Below are 23,349 nucleotides of genomic sequence, written 5' to 3' on the forward strand. Positions count from 1 at the left end.
AGAGGCGGGGATACTAAGCGGGACCTTTGCCTAAGGCTTCGGGCCTGGCTGGAGACCCTTCCCCTCCCTCCCACCCCCGTGGCCAGGGAGGGGACGAAGGCCAACTGACCTGCTGGAAGCCCAGGTAGTCCTGGATGGTGGAGGAGGCGTAGAAGACGAGAGCATCTGTGGTGACCACCAGCACGAAGCCGTTGAGTGCCTAGAACAGAACCCACGCTCAGACCGCCAGACAGACACAGGCGCTGATCGTAAGAGCAGCGGGCCCGCCGGGCGCGAGGTCCGGCCGAGGCAGCGGTGATCGGAGCCGGCCACCGGGAGCCCCGTATCCAGAGCCGGCAGGAAGGCACCTCTCCTCACTGGATGCCCCGCGGTGCCAGGGAGATCCCCAGTGAGATTCCCGAGTCTGAATGCCGCCCCGGAGCCCCTCGCTGCAATGGCCACACCGAAGATCTCCAGCGACGGGATCCCGTGGACAACAGAACAGAACCACGGAGGCAGGGCCCGCCTGTCTTGGCCGCAGCAGCGGCAGCTGCTCTCCGGGATGCTCTTCTGGCCACTGCGGGACACAGGCTAACGACCTCCAGGGACTTATTGGAGACGGTGGAGAGAGCCCTGGCTTTGTCACCATCGGAACTAGGCTCAAACTCCACGGCTTCCTATGACTAGCAAGGGGACCTCGGGTTAATCGCAGAACCTCTGAAATCTCCTCACTGATGAAAACTTAAAAGATGATTGGACAGATTCTCTTAACATGTCGTTTTATAAACTAAAATTCTTCCCTAAGTTTCTTACTGCCTCAAATTATCTTGGAAACGGACGGGCAGGTTGAATCATAAATAAATATGGATTTAGTTTCGGCTAATTCAAATATAGGAAAAAAATAGTGCTCCCTGAAATGAATTCTGATAGGCCACTCAAAAGCAATGATGAAATTAAAAAAGTATTTGTAACTTTTTAAAAAGCTTGTCCTTTAACTCTAGCAGCTGCTATTAATAGAATATATAGAATACATTAGTAAAATACTTTCACTAAATACCTGAATGGTTTATAACTTTTGCTCATAAACTGAAATGAAGATGTCTAATTCCTTTAGACAAGCATTATATGAAATAACTAATTCTCAAAACTGCATCCCTAATCCTGTACAAGCCTAGATTTCCAACTGCTTACACTTCATACCTACAGGCCTCTCGGAATCACAGGTAACTTTACTATGTGGGATAATCTGACCACAAGCACAGCTGAGATACATTTAGTGTAGATCCAGAGAGGGAGGAACACACACAGACACACAGACACAGACACACAGGCACAGACACACAGACACACAGACACAGACACACAGACACAGGCATAGACACACACACACACACACACACACACACACACACACACACACACACCCCACCCAGTCCTGCCAGGCTGGTCCAACAAAGATGACAGGAAGGCCATGCGCCGCAGCAGCTGCCCCGAGACTCACATCGTGAGAACTGGAATGCATGTAGGAAACAAATGTCTCAGGGTTCCTCCTCAGGCTCCCTTTGAGCCTGGAGCCCTGTCCAACGTCCCACTGGGAATGACCAACAGAGCAGACACTTGAGCACAGTGCCACAGACCCTCAACCCTTTCCACCTTCATGGCTGTCTGAGCAGTCTGAAAGAGGAGCTGGGGGTGGGGGTGGAGAAGGTAAAGCAGCCACCAAATAACACCAGAGAAACAGAAAAGGAGTCTACCTAAAAAAATAAACAGCTGGATGCAGATGTGGGAGCCACTTCTGAAGCAGGTCTCTGCACAGCCCTGCCACCAACGTGCCAGGGCAAACCCCAAAGTAATGCCAACTTAAAAGGAGAGGCATGGGAAGTCACTGAGGCAGCTCCAACCTGCACATGTTTAAAGAAGGCACTGACAGCAACAAAACGGGATGTCGATAAAAGAGCAGGCAGTCCCACTGCTCATCACCCCTTCCAAAGGAAGGTTGTTCTGATGGGCCTCCATGAGGAGCAGGAACTGAGAGAGCACCCGAGGCAAGACATGGAAACCAAATCTGGGCATGCAGAGACATACATGCACCTTTGTGTAAGTGCGTGCAGTAAAAAAAAAAAAAAATTGTAAACACTTATGGAGTGTGACAGAAAAGTGGGACTATTATCTCATGAAGTACAGAGAAGCAGTGCAAGGAAAAACCCATTTACTGGCATCTTGGGGAGAAGAGTCATCCCCTGGGCACTGAAGTGAGAACTAAAAGACAGGCGATGAATAGCCAAAAACAGGATTGGTCGAGATTTCTGTAATAAATTCTCTTCCTCATCAAGGCCAGTGGAGTCACGATACTTAAACTCAGGCTTCACAGTCTGCTTTCTTGCAGATCTAATGGACTGTCCATGATGGGTCATCCCTTGCCCTCATTACAGAACAAGCCTACTTCCTTTTCTGATAATACCTCTTTTTGATATTTTCCTTTATGTTGGAATCTCTTATGAATTTGTTAGTAATACATTGTAGATGGCTCAGATTCACCAAAGGACCAAAGGCCTGCCTTTTGCTCACTGACCTACAGTTTATTTTTAAAAGCCTATTTTACTTTTTTAATGAGCAAAAATTTGCCTTTTTTTTCTCACCTCCCCCAGCCTGCACACTCCTCCCCCCCTCCCCCGCCGCAATGCTGTATATGTTTAGTGAAGCAAAACATTTCCGTAGTGTCCATGTCCAGAACCAAAGCAAACCAAACACCTTACTCCGCACTGAGCGCTTCACCTTTCCACCAGGAAACAGACAGGACATCTCATCAACAGTCCTCTGGAGCTATGGCTGGTCATTGTGATCATCAAAGCCCCTAATTCTTTCAAAGTTCTTGTTCTTTACCCATGGTTGTCCTGTATGAATCATTCTCCTGATTCTGTTCACTTCATTTTATATCTGTTCATATAAATCTTCCCAAGATTCTCTGAAACCATCCCCTCCATCACCATATCACACTTCAGTACCTCCTCACTCCTGTCCCACATTTTGCTCAGCATTGCCTAATTTGTGGGTGCTCCCTCTGGTTCCCATTCTTTGCCACCTCAAAAAAGAGATACAACTATTTCTGTACATCCTTCGTGTTGTTTAGAACTAATCCTTGCCTCCTACCTGACTCTTCTCTGCCTAACTGTGTGTACATGTGTACATGTAGTGTTACTAGTTCAGACGAGAGTGAAGTTCAAAGGCAGCTGCTCCTCTGACCTCTCTCCTTGTCCAGGCGTCTGCTTGTGTGCCCTGACTACCTGAGATAACTTTCCTTCCCTACCTGGTATCTTCCTCGTCTCTTATCCCTCCATGGCCTCTCTCACTGCTAGGAGGGGACATCGTTTCCCCACATTGATAAGCAGTTTATCCTTTGGAATCTCTACATTTGAGCCTGTCTTCTGGAAAGCTGAGGCAGAATCCTCGATGTCATCAAAGGTCCGTTTTTCCCCCTTGTCTGATTATACTCAGGTGCTCTGGTGTGAGGCTGATCTCTGCCTTCTGGCCTTTGGTACTGTAAGCCCCTCGTCCTTTCAGAGTGCTGGTCCCTGCTAACCAGAGTGAGACCCTACTTTACTTGAATTTTTTTCTTTCTAGAAGCTAGCAGTGTTTTTTCCTTTGATATGGAAGTTCTGGATCCTAGCCATCACGTTCCTGCGAGTTTTCACTTCAGGGTTTCTTAGAAGCAACCAGTGTACTCTTTCTATTCCACTTTACCGGCTGGTTCCAAGAAACGCGGGCAACTTTCTCGGAATGTTGTGTCAAGGCTATTTGGGGGCCTGTCATTCAGATAGTTCAAGGATTCTTAACTTTTTTCTTCCTTCTCTGTTCTCTAGGCCAGTTGTTTTTGCTATGAAACCTTATATTTTCTTCCAATTTGTCCAGTCTTCTCGCTGTTTTGATATTTCTTGTTGTCTCATTGGCATTTATTTCATCCATTCTAATTTTTAGGGAGTTTATTTCCTAAGCAAGGCTTTATACCCCTTGTGCCAAGTTGTTAATCTCCTTCTAAATACTTCTTCCATACTTCTCATTCCTTTTTCATTTTTCTTCTTCTAATGCCCACAGTTCACTGATTTAAAACCTTTTCAACTATTTTTTTTTTTGCTTCCTTTCTTCCAGGAATTCTGGTTGAATTTGTGCCCAAGCTGTGTTCTTCTTTGAGGCTTTGCTTGTACAGGGTTTGAGGTACTTCTTTTCTTCTGTGTTTAGTATCCCTGTCACCATAATAGTTGTTTATGGTAGAATTCTGTTTCTGGCTTGCTCGTTCTTCCAGGCTATTTCCTGACTTCAGATATGATATGGGGTGAGACTTTGCCACTTTTGTAGCAAAGGTCTGGCTGGCCTTGTAGCTTGGGCCAAGGACCTGAAAACTTTTGGTGCCACCAAAGTGATTTTTGCCTCTGGTCTGAGCTCTGCAGGTTCCAGACCTGAGTCTGGGACTGAGAACCACTAGATACTGCTGGACTTGGTCCTCATCAGGCAGAGGCGAAGTTCTGGTGCTTATGGACCTGGGCAAGAGCTCAACACCAGAGCATTGCCTCATGCCAACTGGCAGCTCTACTGCCCACTGACCTGCTTTAAGTCCCAGAGGGGACTAAGAAGGGAATGTAGGCACAAGGTGGCATCCTGAGATAGGGAGTCCCCACAGGTCCTGGGCTGTGTTCTTAGCAAAGAGGACATTCAGAAGCAAACAGCACCACTGGATCTGGAAGCAGAGCAGGGTCTCAGACTCAGTTTTTACAGAGGAATGACTACAGCAGAAATCCCAGCCCAGAAGGTGTTTTCTAGATCTGCTTAGAGAAAGCTTTCTGGGGGGAAGAAGGGAGAGCATTATTAGGGCTCTGCAAAAGTCCAGGGACTAGTAACGTGCATAATATTGATCCATATAGAAGAGTAACTGGAAGATCCTATCACCCATGGTGACTCTCTCTTCTGTCTGGACTCTGGCCCAGAATACCTCAAGTCAAGTTAACCTGGCATTTACTGGGTGGGAGACACTGTTTAAGTGATAAGGATGCCAAAAAAAGTCCTTGCTCTTAAGAGTTGGGATATGAGATGTGTTATAAAAAATTAAATATGCTCTAATTTTCCATAATTGAAATGATGTAAGAAACAAGTAGCTTAAATAAAGAAAGGCTGAAATATCACCATATCTTTTAAAGATCAGCATCCAAACAAAATTGTAATCAACAAGGGAAACACAAATAAAGAGCTCAGACTTAAAATGGGGAATTATATAAGCCAATCATGCAGAATGCGTGGGTCAAACAACAAATACTGATGTCAAAGAAAATGGCTTGAGAAAATCTGGTCTGGATTGGAAGGCAGCCTTGGAGTCAGGCAGAGCTAGACTGAAGGGCCACCTCAAATACTGTCTCCTGGGCAGGTCCCCAAAAAACCTCCCTGGGTCTGAGGCAGCTGTCTACGAAGAGACATCTTAGAACGGAGCTGTCTGCATGTGAAGGGGAAGCTTCCTTACCAGGAGGGCCCTGCAACAAAGAACTCACAGATGCAGATGGAAAAAAGGGAAAGGATAACAAGACAACATACCAACGTTTGCACGATTCAGTTCAAGTAGTCTTTGGGAGCTGGGCCCAAGAGTGAAAAGAAATGAGGAAAGAGCATCTGAATGAAGCACCATGCTGGTTAAATCAATGTAGGGGAAATTTTTTTATCCCAAAACTCCTATCAACAAAAAAGAGCAAAGGCTTAAAATATTTGATTAAACAAAATTAAACACTGGGAAATCAATTAATGAACAATCTACAAACTAGTACAAAAGTAAAAATATGGAAAAGTAAAACAAAAATGCTATTAAATAAACTGACATAAATACTTGAAGAAAAGTTACTAACAAATGGAGAAGAGATAAAGCGAGTTGTCTGAGCCATGTAGCAGATTACATGCCCAGCCCCAGTCCCTTCTCTTCCTTCCTGGAGGAAGCCTTTACTCCTTCCTCTGCCTCCCAGATGGGGCCTCATCCCTGGCTCTCCCCAAGCCCAGCCAAACGCTCTCCCTCCTCCTCTCCCCTGGCTTCCCTCCCTGCCTTCTGTAGGAGGCCTTTCCTTCTCCTCTCCCCAGTGCCCACTGCTAGCTGCTTCCCTCTGAGCCTATCTCTTTGTGCCGTCTACATCTTGTACGTACATTGTTTGTATATTTTAGCCTTAGACAGTAGGGAGTGTGTTGTGTCTGCCATGAGAACACGAGCTCCTTGAGGGCAGGGGTCATGCTTTCCTTTCTTTGTGTCCCCTTGCTTAGCACAGCGCCTGGAGAAGAGTAGGTGCCTAATTAATGCTCAGTGAGGAGGGGGAGGTTTTGACTGAGAAGCCCAGGTTGCACCTGCAGCTTCAGAGCTAGGAGACCAGAAGGATGGTGACATTCTCAAGAGCAAGCGGGCAGCTCAGAAGAGGGGTTGATTTGGGGTGAAAGGTAATGAGTTCTGTTTGGGACATGCTGAGTCTAAGATACAGAAATCCCTAACTGATGGCTGACCCAATGGGCACAGACAGAGCCCAAGGAAATCACAGGTAAAGCATTAAAGAATGAGTCATTCTTTTGTCCAAGTGCTTTGAGAGATGAGATAAAGTGGCCAATCCTTTCACTGTACCATTCCAATCACAGAGCTCCGTTCTGTGCAGGTGAGAGCTGGGGGTGGTGTCAGGCAGCCTCACCAACAGGGTGGGTCTGGGGGGTCATGTCATACCTCTCCAGGGACTTGGGACCAGGGTCTGAGGAAGCATTTCCTTACCTCAGACCCGTATTTGTATTCTGAAACTTCCTTCTATCACGTGTGGATCTGCCCTTTGGGCTAAGCAGACCAAACCTAATCCCTCTGACATGAGGTAAGCCTGCCAATGACTTCCCCTGCCCAGCTGCTTACACTGCTCTGCCTGGCTCCCTTCACCTGGTGCTTCCTAGCTTATAATCCAGAGCTAGTCTGAGCGAGGTAGTGTGTACCATCCATACATGCTTATGCCCCTTGCTGTGCCCTGACCCACCCCAAGATCATTCTGGATCCTGACTTTGCCAGCCAGCATGTGAACTATCCCAGCCCTGAGCCATCTGTAACTCTGACCAGTGGGCCATTTGTCTAGGATGGATCCTTGGGCATTCCAGAAGAGGTCCCTTCCCCCTATCTCCCTAGACTCCTACCCCATATATACCCTTCAAAGTTGACAATGTCATTATTTAGTCAAATAGCAACTATTACGGATTTCTACAATGCTTAAAAACAAGGCCATTCCTAGGAGGGTACTTTAGAACAAGACACATTTGGACACATTAAGTGGGAGAGAATTACTAGATGCAGGCATTGAGCCAAATGGCAAGAGCCCAGCACATCCCTGGGCTCAGGGAGCTCCCTCTAATAGGGAAGCAACATGCCAGGGAGGACACATGGACAGAAATTCAGGTGCTTTCAGGGACAGCGCCAGCCGCTGAAAGCGCTCCCACAGGTCAGCTCTGAGCTGAGGCCAGAGGGAAGCCCAAGAAGGGAAGGGGGGGAGGGAGGGAGAACCTTGGGAGGCTGGGGAAGGCCAGGGACAGGAGGGAGGTCAGCAGACGAGGCATCACAGACCCTCAGGCAAGTCTAAGAGAACTGGAAGGCTGGGAAGGGATTTCATATTTAATCCTGGGGTAAAGGGAAGTTTACAGAGAGGGTAAACTTCTTGGGAAGCTGGAGGGGACTGAAGAAGGGCTGGGGGCAAGGCCCACACAAAGGGCTCTTTTCCTAGTCCAGGAAAGCAGGGATGCCAGTGGGACTGGGAGGAAGGAGAAGTTAACAAGGGGAGGAAAGTGTAGGAGAGAGGAGGGTCCTGGGGGACAGGAAGTGAATTTTATAATGGGGATATTGAGTAAATGACGTCCTTAAGTTTCACTTTAAATAAAATTATAACACACCCTCATTCTTGATAGCAGAAGGTAACATTCAAGTTCCAAATACTGATAGTACAAAAAAGATGACAATTCTATGGTATAAGCTATGTGATGAGAACTTATTCTTTGGGAAACTCTCAAAGTAGTTTGTCTGTTAATTATGCTAAATATTGGATCTAGCTAACAAACAACTAATTTGTTTTAACTGCGTGAGGTACAACCCAGAGATATCTCTTCATTCTTGTTTAGACACATGAAGAAAAACCAAGAATTATTTCAAACTTGTCTGAGGCAGAGACAGAGCCAAGATGGTGGAGGAGAGAAGCACTCAGTCAAGTTCTCCCAAATTCCCCTCCAAATAACACTAAAATAATGCCTCAAATCAAATTCTTGTGCAACTGAACCAACAAAAAATTGGGTGAAACAATTTTCTAGTCCAATTCAACTCAGGAGTTGTGCAGTACAGGTCTGTCTGTCTCATGGCGTGGTAGTGGGGCCCGAAGAGAAGCACAGGCCATGCCTTGGGGGCAGCTGCAGCTTCAAGACCTCTCAGCCCATGGGCAGTGAGTGGAGGGTGGGGTCAATAACTAGTTGGAAGGAGATTGCAAGGGGTGCTGGGTTCAGGACACTGTTGCTTTGCTCTAAATATACAGTTAAATATAAATATTAATATAAATAAATATATTTATATAAATATAAATACAGTTTTGAATATACAGTTTTAGGTCACAGTCCCAGGGCCACAGAGGAACAAGGCCAGGAGAACAGTGACTCTCCTTAGATCACACTGCTCTGGACAGACCCCCAGAGCGAGCAGTGAAGACAGCAGCAAGAAAGGCCTGAAGTCTGGGATGGTGCTCTCTCTGCATAAATCAAGTCAGATCTAAACAACTGGAGAAATATTAGTTGCTCATGGATAGGTTGAGCTACCAAAACAAAAAAAGACTATTCCACGTAAATTGCTTTATTCATTCAGTGCCCAATTACAAAAACATTAGAGTTAGAAAAACATCACAATAAAATTCATCTGGAAGAACACAAATTCAGGAATATCAAGGGAAGTGATGAGGAAAGTGTGGAGGAGGGACAGCTGTGCCAGATCGCAAAGTGCAGTCACTGAAACAGCTGAGTGATGGCGAGTGGAGCAGATCAGAGACACCACATGACTTAGTGAATGGCCACAGTCACGTATTGTTTCACAAACCCAAATTCAGTATTTGGGGATAAGGAATCACTATACAACAAAAATTGCTCGGCAAAGTGGAAAGTAGTTTGGCAAAAACTAGGTACAGACCAGCATCTTACAAGGTTCAGTGAGATAAGGTAAAAATGAGTACATGATTGAGACATAAAGGGTGCTAGCAGTAAATGAGGGCAGCATGGAATATTTTAACTGTCAGATTTATGGATAAGGGGAGAAATTATGACCAAAGAAGAGGTAGAGAGCACTATGGGATATAAAATGAATAATTTTGATTAGATTAAATTAAAAAAATTTTGCACAAAACCACAGGATCCATGATTAATAGGGAAGTGGGAAACTATTTTATAGCAAGTTTCTCTGATAAAGACCTTATTTCTTATATATGTAAAGAACTGATTCAAATTTGTAAGAATATAAGTCCATTCCACACTTGATAAATGGTCAAAGGATATAAACAGGAAGTTTTCAGAAGAAGAAATCAAAGCTATCCATAGTCATATGAAATAATGCTGTAACTCACTATTGATTAGAGAATGCAAATTAAAACAACTCTGAGGGTACCACCTCATACCCATCAGATTGGCTAATATGACAGAAAAGGAAAATGATAAATGTTGGAGAAGATGTAGGGAAACTGGAACACTAATAAATTATTGGTGGAGTTGTGAACTAATCCAGCCACTCTGGAGAACAATTTGGAACTATTCCCAAAGGGCTTAAAACTGTGTATACCCTTTGACCCAGAAAATACTAGGTCTGTACCCCAAAGAGATCAAAGGAAAAGGCTCTATATATCCTTATAGCAATACTTTTTGTGGTGGCAAAAAATTAGAAATTGAGGGGATACATCAGCTGTGGAATGGCTAAATGAGTTACAGTATAGAATTGTGAAGGAATATAATTCAATTATAAGAAATGAGGAACCAAATGCTTTCAGAAAAACCTGGAAAGACATATATAAATTGCAACAAACTGAAGTGAGCAGAACCAGGAGAACATTGTATACAGTAACAGCCATACTGTAAAAGACTTAACTATTTTCAGCAATATAATGATGCAAGAAGATTCTTTAGGACTTTATGATGAAAAATACTATCTCCAGAGAAAGAATTTATGGTATATGAATGCTGACTGAAGCATATTATTTTTTACTTTATTTTTTTTCAGTCTGTGTTTTGTTTTGCAACATGGCTAATATGTAAGTGTTTTGCATGACTACATATAAATAATCTATTTCAAAATGTTTGCCTTCTCAAAGGTGGGGGGAAGGAGGGAGGGAGAGAATTTGGAACTCAAAATTTTAAAAAAGAATGTTAATTTTTTTTGTTCACATGTAATTGATAAAACATAAAATAAAAAAAAATAGGGTGGGACAGTTTACCAAAAATGTTTGAGGTCTGATTATGACTGAAGCTTCATCTGACCCCCTTACAAGAGTCAGATCTCTACAGGAAAGGTGACAGGCCCCATTTGCAGTAGTGAGGCCGGCACAGATTCCAATGGCCTTCAGAAGCCAATCCCTGAGGCCGGCCCAGCTTGCCCCTGGCTGGACAATGTGGCCACACAGAACCAGCACAGGCCATTTAGGGGGAGGCCAGACATGCGGGGCCACTGTCACACAGGGTGTACAGGTGTGTGTGGGTCTCATTTTTTGCCACAGGTAAAATGGTGTGATGGAAGAGCCCTGACAGAAGGAGGATACCAGGGTTCAATTCCCAGCTCAGGCCCCGATTATCAGGGAGCTGCAATACTGCTTCCCTTGCATCTAATCACACACGACTGTGTGAAAATACAAGCTCTGAGCCATAAATGAAGTCCGATCATTAAAGGATTTTAAAATGAGAAAGGATGGAAGGCAGTCTATGGTGTCCCCACCCCCCAGAATCTGAGGCATCTCGTTCCTGTGCCAGGACCCCCAACCGCCCCAGCCTTACCTGCAGCAGAAGCTCCCCTTCCTGCAAGCGCAGGCTGTCCTGGAGTTGGCCTCCACTGTTCTCCCGACTCCCATTTGGGTCGGGCTGGGAAGACTTTAATGCAACTGTGAAAGAGGGGAGGAAAGAGCATTTAGGGGTTTGGTTCTTATCTGAGTCCTAAAACAGTACCTGGGGATTGGCTGTGTGTGGGGGAGGGAGCAGAGGACCCTCTCCCACATCTCCTCCCCTTTGAGTCACCATGATGAGTGACCCACATCCCACCCCTCCAATCAAGGCCAGTCAGGAAGACCTAAGGTCAAACTCAGTCTCAGTCACCTGCTAGCCAGCCTTGCCAATTGTCTCAAGGGCATTTTCCCCTGAAGTCTCTTCAGCATGGGCCAGGTACACACCACAACAGCCCACGTTACATGGCCTTGGACATGTCTCTCTTCCATGCTCCCAATAACATTCAAGTCTGACTATTCTGACTTCCATCAACATCCCTCTTACCCATTTAACCCCCAATGGCTGGAGGGCAGGACCTGATTCACTCTGTCTTTCCAGGACTGGAACATGTCTCACAGCCTCCCATAAGAGGCAATGTTGAGGATGCCTTGGTCTGGGAAACTGTCATAATGTTCGTGGAATTCCCACTTAAAGGCATCTGAATTAATGAAATATAACTGTACAAAATGCACCACAGCATCTTTGTCAGACTTGGGCCAATGTATCTTTAGCCAACCTCAGCTTTCCAGAACAATCACAAAATCAGGAGCCAGAAAATGGCCCTGGGCAAGAAAACCAGTTAACATGCTTTCTCCTGCCTCCAGGCCTCATGCCAGACTATTTCAGCAGGGGACACGCACCCCTCACCCTGGCTCCCATGCACATGCCAAGACTGGATGAGGTTCCTGGATGGTTGTTACCTTGGAGGTCACTCTTTTCAGAGCAGATCCTGATTATCCACATCAGAGGAGGTGTGAAAATTTCAAATGACGTAACAGCAGTAACAATGCTTCCCATTTACCCAGCAACTCCACTCGGAGGTCTGGAGAGTTGTGTTCAGAACCAAGGGGGTGGTGAAGTCATGGATGCGACAAGGGAAGCCCTGCCAGAAACACCTCAGATTCACTTTGTGTTTGGTTTCTAAATAATCTGTGATCACTGTGTGTTCAGAAACCTTTTACTGCTGCCAAATTTTTCACAAGCCCATTTGGGCCATCGTCCACAGTTTTAATCACACTGCTCTACAGCATCTGATCCCCAACCCCCATCATCTCAGATGCTTACCTTAGTCAAAGTTCTTAATTATGTGTGACCAGAACATCCATGATCACCATCATGTCACTTCTACAATCCCCCCTGGCCTCACAGCATTATTCCATATAGAAGCTCCCCTGCTTCAGCAGAAGGACCCAGGCACAGATTCTTGCTGAAGCCGGCCATGAGACTTTAGACAGGCACTTTGCCCTCTCTGGGCCTTCACTCTCCTAAGAGTTTACAATACCTACAAGCTTAGTGAATTGCCAAGATTGAGGGAGTCGCCTCCTGACCCATAAGAAGTGCTTTGTCACACTGGGAAGAGAAATTCTGAAAGAATCTAAGACATTATTTGTCACAATAGATTATATAAAACATATTCCACTTACAAACTCACTCTGATTATTTAAAGGGCCTTGTAAAGACTTTTAAGTGAAGTTTATTTTTCCTGTATTATATAAGAAGATAATGCAAGCTAATTCAGAAAAGCACTAATTCACCTATTAGAACTTCCCCCCAGAAGCAGGACCAGGCAAACTGTCCAAGGACTAAAAACAACAAAGGAAACAGAGTGCTGTCAGGCCCCCAAGCATGGAAGTCCAGGACACAAAGAAAGGCAAAGTCAGGAGACAGGTGAGGCTCGGACATGAGCTGCACAGAGAGAGCTGAACCTGTGAGAGCTGAAGAGATCACTAAGCGAGAGTGCAGGGGGAGAAGACAAGAGGGCCAAGCACTGGGCCAGGGAGGACATCCTCTGCTAGCAGCCATGACCCGCACAGAGAAGGAACAAAGGGGACCCAGAAGCGGTCAGGCATGTAGGAGGAGAAGCAGGAGAGGATGGTATCCTGAAAACCTCGAGAGACTGACAGTGGCCAAGTCCACAGAGAGGTCAAGGGGAATGAGGACTGAGAAAAGGCCTCTGGCTGGGCCACTAAGAGATCACCAATAACTCTGGAGAGAACACTTTTGGAGGCGTGAGGAGGTCTGGAGCCAGACTCAAGCAGAGTCCCAAAGAAAACACAGGAAACAACGAGTGTGGTACATCTTCACATAAGGGATACTACACATGGTCGTGGTGCGGATTGAATAGCTCAATGAAACCATGAGTTATGCCATGCACAATGATCCAAGATGGATAGGTCATAGTGAAGTCGGATGAAAGGTGACCACTGGAGAAGGAAATGGCAAACCACTGCAGTGTCTTTGCCAACAATGCCCATGGACGGTACCAAGCAATAGAAGATGAGCCCCTCAGGTCAGCAGGGGCCCCATACACTACTGGGGAAGGGCAGAGGACAGCTCTGGTACTAATGGGGGGCTGGGTCAGGGGAGCTCAGCTGCAGATGAGGCCGGTGACAAACGGATCCCAACTGCACGGGAACCCAGAATGTAGGGTCCATGGCCCAAGGGGAGCTGGATGTGGTCAAACAGGAGACAGAGAGACGAAACATCAACAGCATGGGTGTCAGTGAACTCAAGTGGACAGGAATGGGAGGGGCTAGTTCAGATGATCGCTGCATATACTACTGTGGGCAAGAATCCCTGAGAAGACATGGAGCAGCTCTCAGAGTCGATAAAAGGGCGAGAAAGGCAGTCCTGGGTAGAATCTCAAAAATGACAATGATAACCTGCCTGAATCTACAGCAAACTATTCAACATCATGGTAATATAAGTCTATCTTGTATGTCCCTTGGACAGCAAGGAAGTCAAATCGGCTAGTGCTTAAAGAAATTAATTCAGCCTATTCATTGGAAGGACAGAACTGAAGCTTAAATACTTTTGCCACATAACAAGAAGACAGGGTTCACTGGAAAAGACCCTAATGTTGGGAAAGACTGAAGACAAAAGGAAAAGTGGATGGCAAAAGATGAGATAGATAGATGGTGTCATGGGAGCCACAAACATGAAGTTGGACAGACCCATCAGGAGATGGTGGAAGGCACAGGGCCTAGTGTGCCACGGTCCACAGTCAGACTGCACACTTTTGTTGAAATGTTTTTCCCCATTTAAAAATCCTGTTACAAGGGATGATTCTCTGGGAGGGGGAAGTGACATACTGGGAAATATAGGTGAAGTGAAGCTGGAAGATCCATTCACACATTTTTGATAACTCTGAAAACTGAAAAGAAAGAAGAGATTCCCCGCCCCTGCCCAGTCTTTCAAGGGTATCTGCTCTGCTGGTACCTGTCCTCCCTCTGCTAATAACATAGACACATCCCAGGAGTGCCCCGGATTGTGGTTCTATGCTTCGTCCTCCGTTCTCGAGAAGAACCATGACATCAAGAAATGATGACATGACTTGCAATTGACTTTGATCTGAGTGAGGGAGGGCTGTGCAAGGTCACCAGCCTCACTCTCTCCTCCACAGCCATCTGGGTCCAGTGGCCAGATATTCACCAGGACGACTGGAGATGGCCCAGGTTCTCACTCTGAGAGAGGCAATGCCCATTCAGTGAATAGACCTCTTTAAGAAGTGAGACAAGGGATGGCCCCTTTTATAAAGAAAGACCCTCAGGGTTGCTGACTCAAGAGAAACAGTCACTTAGAGGCTGCAGGGCCCCAAAGTAACCATTAAGTGGTGCACAGGCAGGGGTCTAGTGTTGTCCACTCCATGAGCTCCAGAGTGAATCAGGTTCCCTTGGCTTTGGAGAAAGAAATCTAGACAGTAAACCCCAAGTTAACTAGGCAGCTTTTGGCCATCAAAGTTTACCTTCCTTTGTGCAGAGCACCCTCAGGTAAAGGGAGAGGAGGGCAGGGGAGAAGAGGAGTCACACAAGATCAGGAGTGTTCCCAAAATGTAAATTAAGTAAAATGAGTAACTTCATTACTGGCTCCTGGGAGTCAGTTAGATGCCAGAACTATAACTGATTAAATGGTAACTAGACTTTGGAAGTGTGCAGTAAGACCTCCCTTCCCCATCTACAGCCAGATTTCCCTTTTCCTCCATAAAAAACCCTTTGAAGTTAATGAGCAGAACCTTATGAGGTAGAAAGAATGCTTGGTGCCTGTCCCACGAGCCACTGCCCATTGTGTTTAAGGCAGCCAAGTGGCTCAGGGGGCAGCACACTGGAATTCTTCTTCCTCCCTGCACGGGCCACCTCTTGACAGGACTCTCTCGGCCACCAGCTCCCAGGATTTTCATTCTGAAAGGCTAAAAGCCTTTGCTGCATCCCTAGTTTGTAGGAGTGAGTGGGCCTTGGCTGGGGCAAGGCTTCTTCTTACCCCTCCCTCACTGAGGCATCACCTCCCTCCTCACCTCTTTTCCATCTACACTCATGCTCTTGGGATCTCATAGGCTTTCATGAATTCAATGACTATCTCTATGCAGCTGTTTCTCAAATCTACCTGTCCAGTCCCAACCTCTCTTCTGACCATCAACGTCACATCTCCAATGGCTTACTGGTCACCTCAAACTGGACATCCCATAGACATCTTAAACTGAACATGTCCAAAATGGAATTCACAATCTTGAACCTTCCCCCCTCCCCACCAAATGCTCCATGTTTCCTAACTTCTCTATTACCATGGAAGGTACCCCAACTCCCAGGCTCACAACTCAGAAGTAAGCCTGGACTCATCGCTCTCTCTCCCCCCACCCCCACCCCATATCCCAGCTGTTGCCAAGGCCTGTTGAGTTCATCTCTGCAGCATCTCTCAAACGCACTCCCCCTGGTGCAGGCCCTCATCACCTTACACTTGGACTATTTCAAGAGCCGCTCATGAGTCTCACAGCCTAAAGTCTCTTCCACAGATCCAGCTGCCATAACTATGCAGATCATTTCCAAGTTTACAGCCATCATTCCTCTCAAGTTCCATCCCAAACTTCCAGGTGTCTTCTAGACCTAATGCAGAAATGGGATGAGCATTTCCATGGAGTTACACATTCTATGACTCTTCACCAATTAAATGGCTTCTAGTACTTTGTTTTTCCACATCTAAGGGCCCAGGACTTCTTAAGTCTCTTAAGTCAATCAGGGAGAAAAAAAAAAAGTTTGATTTGAACCAGAAAGAAATGGAGATGTCACAGATTTTAAAATCCTATTTAAAATTTAAATATGAACATAACCATTTAGTTACTGTAGCAGCAAACACCCCAGCATCCCCAGGGTGGCTGCTAGCACAGGTTCCTAGATCTGCTTTTCTAAAGAAAAGCAACTCAAAATGTATTAACAATATTGCTTTAATCAAACATATGTCATTTACCTAGTTCAGGGGAAAAAGGTCAGCACCCCGAACTTCAGAGAATACAAACAAGTTACAAGCAGACAAAGAAACAGTTCAGCAGACAGGCCTCTAACTGTCTGACCATTACACCCATACCTAGTCAGTTAACAGAGAGGGAAGCATCAACATCTGTGTTTTCAAAGCCGGGGGCTCAACGGCTGCCCAGAGTCTCATCTGGTCAAATCACACAACTCTTCTCAAAGTGAGCCTCAAAGCAAAACCTTACATGAGGGCATATATAGCCTTCTCCTGGGTCAGAGAATATCACAACCCTCTTGACCCAATGTCCAATCACAAAATAACATGGTGTGGATGTCCTGAAATACAAACCTCCCACCACAGACTCCAGGTGACCACATTCAGCCTATTAGGGGGCACAGTCTATTTTCAAATCAGGGAAGGTTCTCATAGTCACTTAAGCCCATCAAAGGGCCAAGGGGCAGGGAAGATCTTCAGATTCCCATTCCCAGTTGTAATATGACCAAGTATTGAAATCTAAGTGATAAAACTACCAAGTCATGTTCAATTTCATTTCTATCACGACATAAGCATATGTATCACCAAACCTACTGTATTTTTTTTTGCAAACCTAACCATAAAAACATCTCTTAATGTAAACTTGAGAGCCGTAAACACTGCATTTAAGTGAAAGAAATACATCCCTAAATTAGTTTAGTCTAGCAAAGATGACAGTAAATGATATTTTTAAAACTTCAAAGTTTACATCTTTAGCATGCCTAAATTCCTCTGCCATTTATGGGAACCGGGCCCAACTAGCACATGCTTCACCCTCACACAATGCTCTCCCTTTTTTTTAGGTGAATGGCCAACAGTCTGGGGGACAGAATTTCTGTTATAACTACCACTAGACTCTTGGCACACACATTCCTGGAGTGCAGAGAGGCCTAGAGCTGGACAGCAACATGGAAGGGCCTTGGATGGGAGACCACTGAGACCCCTCTACCACTGTGTCTTCTACCTCTCTCCCTTTAATGTCAGCCTTCCCAAAGTCCTGCCCTTTGGCCTTTTCCTTCTCTATCCAACCTCCTTTGGTTGATCTCATCTATTCCGGATGTTCTAGACCCTTACTTTCAGAATTTCCTCCCAGTGCCTCAAAGTCAGTACAGGCAAAACCAAACTTTCCAAATTTCCCTCCAAAGCCACTCCTCCTTCCCGATGTCTGTTAATGGGACCCTCACAGACTCAGCTCCCATGCTCATGGGCTGCCACATCCCACCAGCCCCCTTGCCTTCCACATCCAATCAGCTGCCAAGTCTTGCAGATTCTATCTGAGCCAAGCCTCTCCCCTCTTCTATCCTCCAGGCTATCACTGAATTCAGACCTGTATGCTCACCCATTCACTTTTCCATGATTCCCATGGGTCTCAGAGAATCTCACTCACTTCCAATCACTCCTCCCTCATATTGTTGCTGTATTAAAGTCCCTTATCAATCAGTCTTAACATGCCTGCTTTGTGCCCAGGACTGTTTCAGGTACGGAGGGCACAAAGCTAAAAATGAAATAATCCCTCTCTTTGATGGGAGAGGACCATACATAAGCTTATGCTAAATATGAAACAAAGTAAACAGAAGGTAATTTAAGAAGACAGGATAGGGGTGGAGTGGGGGGCTCATGAAAGGCATCATCAGAAGGTGCACCTGCGCTGAACTCTTCAGCAACTAGAGATGCTAAGAGTGGGGTGCTGAGAGGGAGGTGCTGGCACTGGGAATAGACCAGAGGTGGGATGCTGTGCAAGAGGAGCAATGAGGAGAAGGCCTTCAAATGCCCACTGGGGAACTGGCATTTGGTCTGGGATGTCACAGGGAACCCTGCAGCTTCCTGAGGAGGGGAGGGATGTGAAACCACCCTGGCAACTGCGTGGAGGGCAGAGGTCTTGGGGGTAGGTCATCTCTGCACGGAGGACACCAAGGGCAAAGGGGAAGAGAGCAAGGAAGAGTCTACCGGGTCCATTCATGGAGAAGGGAAGAATTCATGACCCAACAAGAGACACAGAGCATTAGGATATGGACTGGTGCGATCAACGACAGCTGGACACGCTGTCACCTGACTCTAACATAGTGATGTCATTTTGGTCTTCTTCAAGAATGAAAGACAATTCATACACATATATACACACAAACATACATACACAGACCTACATTAATGCATGCATACATACACACACATACATACATATGTGTGTATATATATATATGTATTAGAAAGAAGGAGGGGAGGGAGGCAGAGAGAAAACTCTGGAACTCTGAATCTTGTAAAAACTGTCTTGACATACAATTTGGAAAAGATAAAGTACTATTTGAAAAAGGCTTTCCCGGGGTCACCCAGCTGGTAAGTGTCTGAGGCTGGATTTGAACTTTGGTCTTCCTGTCTCTAGGCCAAGCGCTCGGTGCCCTGCTCTGCACCGCTGCTTGAAATATTTGGAATTTATCACTAATTGGCTGCGTATCTGCACACAAGACCTACTCCTTCTCTGGGTCTCAGTTTCCTAATCTGTAAAATGAAGGCCTTGGGCTCCATGACCTCTACAATTTCTACCAGCTTTAAAAGATTATAGCCAGTCCAGTGGTTCTAGGACGTCTATAGATTTAACTCCTTTGGTTTAACACCATGTACAATCACAGTTTCTGTTTATAATTCTATTTATGACTAATTCGCTAATTCAGCGAGAGACTAGCACTCCCCAAATACCCCAGGAGAGTTGTGGTGCTGAGGCTAAGGCCCTAGGAGGGCTGATGACAGAACAGAGACCAAAGGCCTCACTCCCTAACTCTTCATCTGGTCTTCTGTCCCTTAGAATAGCCTCACTAAGGGACTTGTGGAATGGGAAGCTTTATAGAGAGTGGGGGAAATATGTATGTATGTATATGTTTGACATATTATTACATATACTATATATGGCAGACATTTATATATATGTGTGTGCATATACATATACATATAAAAAAATGGGAAGTACGGTTTTTAAAGTCAATTCCAGCAGAATACAGTTAGATATTAAAAACTGTCTCACAGAAAAAAGGAGTACACAATTCCTGAAAAATGGGTGCAACTAATAACAAAAATCCCAAATGAGTGACATTTCTCTAGTTCCAATGCTTCTTTTTTTTGCATCTAACAGTTGTCCATTTTAGACCATGCATGTAAGTGTGGGGGCCACGTCTACCTCTGTGTGGTACCCAATTCAGCACCAGGATTATTGAACAGTTTGAGATTTGGAGCTAGAAGGGACCCTCAGGTCATCTAACCTAAGAGCAGGGGGTGGGTGGGTGCAGAGGTCTACTGGTCAGGGACCCTTACCCCCTTTTCCATATTTCCCAAGGAGCCCACTGAAAAGAGCATGACTTGTCAAATCCGAAAAGGGACAAAGCTGAGAGAGAGATGAAAGTAGAACTGCCGAATCAGGGTTTAAAATGATCTGAACATGTTTTAACAAGAAGACAAAATTGAATAGGGGTGATTATGAAATCCTGCAGTTACTAAACAAGGCCCTGACATTTTGTTTGTTGCAGTCAGGGACAGAGGTGTGGCTTGGAATCTGGGAGCCTAGAGTTCGAATTCAGACTCCCAAGTAACTGAGAAGTTTCAGCTAGGATGACCATACTGCCCAGAAACTTCAACATGGGAAATACTCATTTTACATGGAGCACAGGGGGCTGACAGATGGGGGCCCTGAAATGGCTTTGGAGCCCTTGAATTTCTGGTCCACCTTTTGGCTTCACTCTGTCTATCCTGAGGCTGAGCCCCTGAAGCCCAAGCAAGGCCATGCTTCCTCCATTCTGCTCATGCTGTCTGTCCCTTACAAGTCTCCTCTTGCACTCCCTGACTCTCTCCTTGTCATCTCACTCTCTGGAAGCACAGCCTCGGATGGGCTTAAGCCAGCCTCACTTGTCCCAGTATGACGGAGGTAACCCTGCACTGAGAGGCAAGAAAACCTCAGCTCCTTCCTCCTCCCACAGCAGTGACAAAACCCTGGAAATCAGATCTTCCCAGGGTGACCTGAAACATCTAGGGAGGTCTATGGAGAGAACAGAAGATCTGAGATGGGGGCATGGGGGAAGCATGATCCCTATCTTCAAATATCAGAAGAGTTCTTGTGTGAGGAGGCCAGATGAGACCAGCTTGGCTTGGCTCTAGAGGCCAGGAAAACTAAGAAGAATTTTGAAGAGATGGCCCCTCTGGATCTGATCCAGGTCAAACAGCAACATCAAAAAGGAGTGAAGGGCTCCTAGCGGGGGCCACCGAGTGGAGGCTAGTGGAGGGGGTGACCTCTGAGGAAGCTAATGATGGCCGGCAAGTCTGAGACTCAAATTCTTTGAAGGGTGCCATACAGAAGAAGAATCTGATTTCTGCATTGCTCCAAAGAGCAGAAGAAGGTGCCAGGAGATGTTTTATATCAATAGGGTCAATAGAAAGGGCATTTTAGTCATCTGGACAGATGTAGCTGCTTCCAGGCACTGTCACTGTTCAGCTGGACACTGAAGACTGCCAGGGATTGGAGGGACCAGGCTGCCCGCAGGACCCATTCTCTACAACTGAGCTCCTATGAGTCAATCAATCAACATTTATAAATTGCCTACTCTGTGCCAGACGCCCATTCTGCCTTTCATTATGATTTTAGCTGCTCTGTTAGAAGAACTTCCTGAACTATGCCTCTTCTGCTACAAACACACTGCTTTTGCTAGATTTTGAGTATTTAAACAGATATGAATTGTTCTGACACTGAATGCCAGTCAGTCCACAAGCAGATACCATGCAAAGCATGGAGGGAGATACCAAGGAAGGTAAAAGCCAGTCCCTGCACTCAAGGAGCTCACAGTCCATTAGGGGAGGCAACATGCAAACGATTACACATAAACAAGATATACACTAGAAAAGTTGGAAATAACCAACAAGGAGAAGGCAACAGAACTGAAAGCACAGGGAAAGGCTTCCTGTAGGAGAGATCTGAGCGAGGCCATGAATGTAGCCAGGAGGCAGAGATGAAGAGGCAGGGCATCGTGGGCTGGGGGACCAGCCAGCAAAGAGGTGCAGAGTCAGGAGGAAGGGCCAGGAGCCCCGGGGTCACTCAGCAGCTCAGCGAGCATGGTGCAGGGTGAGAAGATGCAGGCAGAAGAAACTGGGAAAGGGCAGGGGGCTGGTGTGAAAGGAGAGCATTTCTTGATTCTGGGGATGACACAGAGCCCCTTGAAGCTCACCTGGAGAGGAGGCAGAGGCACTGACCCCTGCACTCACTGCACAGATGGTAACAATTACAATAATTCACGAAAAGGCCACACCTGTCAATTGATCACCGGTCCCCCACTCAAGCTGATGATGCAGCTGCTCCTCTCCTCATGACACTCTTTGCCTCCACACTGGCCATCCCCACCCTTCATCCCTGCCCCCAGTATCCTGGCTTCCTTGGAGGGCTCACCTCAGACTCTGCCTTCACCAGCTTCCCTTCCCTTCTCTACTGGCAGGTAGCTCACATGCACCCACTGAGTTCTCTGCTGGCTCCTTAGAATGTGAACGTCTTGAGGGCAGCAGATCTGGCTGCTTTTCTCTTCGTTGCCAGAGCTTGGAATAGAGCCTGGAGCACACAGAGTTATCACTTCATCACTGAAGTGACTGACTGAAAAAAAACAGCAGCCTAATTCACTTTAACTTGTTTGCTGGAGCTTGGTCTTGGCTTGGTCATATATCATTAAGAAATATGCATTGGTTATAGTAATACCAAAGCAGGACCGTGATCCAGCGGAATGCACAAGCTAAGAAGTGTAAACACAAGAGTTCTCTTCTGTAAAACCTGATGAACTGGCAATGAACTGTTAAAGCAGCTGCAGAAAGTTCCAGAAAGAAAGGAGAAGGAGATCCATTTTTTATTTCATTGAAGAGTCAGCAAAGAACATGACAACAGCAAGGTCAAATAAAGGAAAAGAGCTTCCGAGTCTCCCCCGGCCTCTACGTAAAATACGGAGATTTTCCAAACTTTGAGTCTTTTCAATGTGTAATTAACAATGGAAATGGGACTTTGCTACAGACAATTCTGTGACCATCCATGAGGTGGGAAATGTATCCCACCTTCTGCTACATTTCCTGAAAGTCAGGGCTGTTCTTGATAGCCAAATGCTCCAAAGTGATTTTAAGACTGTAAACAATGAGATTTAATTATAGAAAACATTCTATGAGGAGCCTATTATAATTATATCAAGTAATAAACATACAAAAAGTCATATGAAAAGGCTGGGCCACTCCAGAAAACACCTATTATTTTCAGCTCAAAATAGCAGTTGCAAAGCATTCTGATTTTTAAATTCATTGAAAATCTTTAAAGGATTTCTGGTAAGCCCCACCACACCCCCCAACAGTCTAAATTAGAGGACCAAGAAAATCGACACAGCTGTGGCTAATTAGAAAAGATGGATTAGCCCTTTTCCATTCTTGGCTGGGGTTCTGTTTACTGGCAAAGTCCAATTAAAGTTGATGCCATAACATATAACATGATGTGTTTAAAATCAAACAACCGTTTAGGAAAAGATGGAGAATTCCATTTCAAGTTGATGATAAATCCATTCTGTTTTTTTCTTTCCAAAGCAGGGCTTGAAGGTCTGTGATTTTGCCTTCTAATGATCTCCTTCCCTCCCCCTTTATTACTCCAAAGCCACTGTGAGGCGATGGAGAACCTCAGCAGCTTTAGTTCAAATTCCCAGTTAATCTTAACCATGGTCTGCTCCTAAAGGTGATGCTTTAGAAAGCCATTCACCTCGAAGACAAGGTGCATGTGCCCGAAATGGCCAAGGCTACCTTAATGACACTCATAGCTGCTCTCCACTATCCATCTAAAGGTGTAAAAGTCTGCCTTTGTTC

General features: G+C 45.7%; 1 protein-coding gene across 2 annotated transcripts in view; it reads right to left on the minus strand.

Annotated features, from left to right (window-relative positions):
* Positions 1-23,349, minus strand: part of AHR (aryl hydrocarbon receptor) — a 56,292-nt gene that overhangs the window by 15,846 nt on the left and 17,097 nt on the right. Inside the window, exons 1-3 of one of the 2 annotated variants that reach the window (XM_069094430.1) lie at positions 11,925-15,484; positions 11,020-11,123; positions 110-199 (exon numbers count right to left, since the gene is read on the minus strand). In XM_069094430.1, coding sequence (XP_068950531.1) covers positions 110-199; positions 11,020-11,123; positions 11,925-12,021 — 291 coding nt within the window. In that variant the 5' untranslated portion in view covers positions 12,022-15,484. Of the gene's footprint in view, positions 1-109; positions 200-11,019; positions 11,124-11,924; positions 15,485-23,349 lie in introns of those variants that run through there. The other variant, XM_069094429.1, reaches the window with a different exon arrangement.

The sequence above is a fragment of the Petaurus breviceps genome, unplaced genomic scaffold (assembly GCF_028583685.1).
Source record: "Petaurus breviceps papuanus isolate PSGF00001 unplaced genomic scaffold, PetGlider_PUasm1.0 218, whole genome shotgun sequence".
Classification (NCBI taxonomy): Eukaryota; Metazoa; Chordata; class Mammalia; order Diprotodontia; family Petauridae; genus Petaurus; species Petaurus breviceps.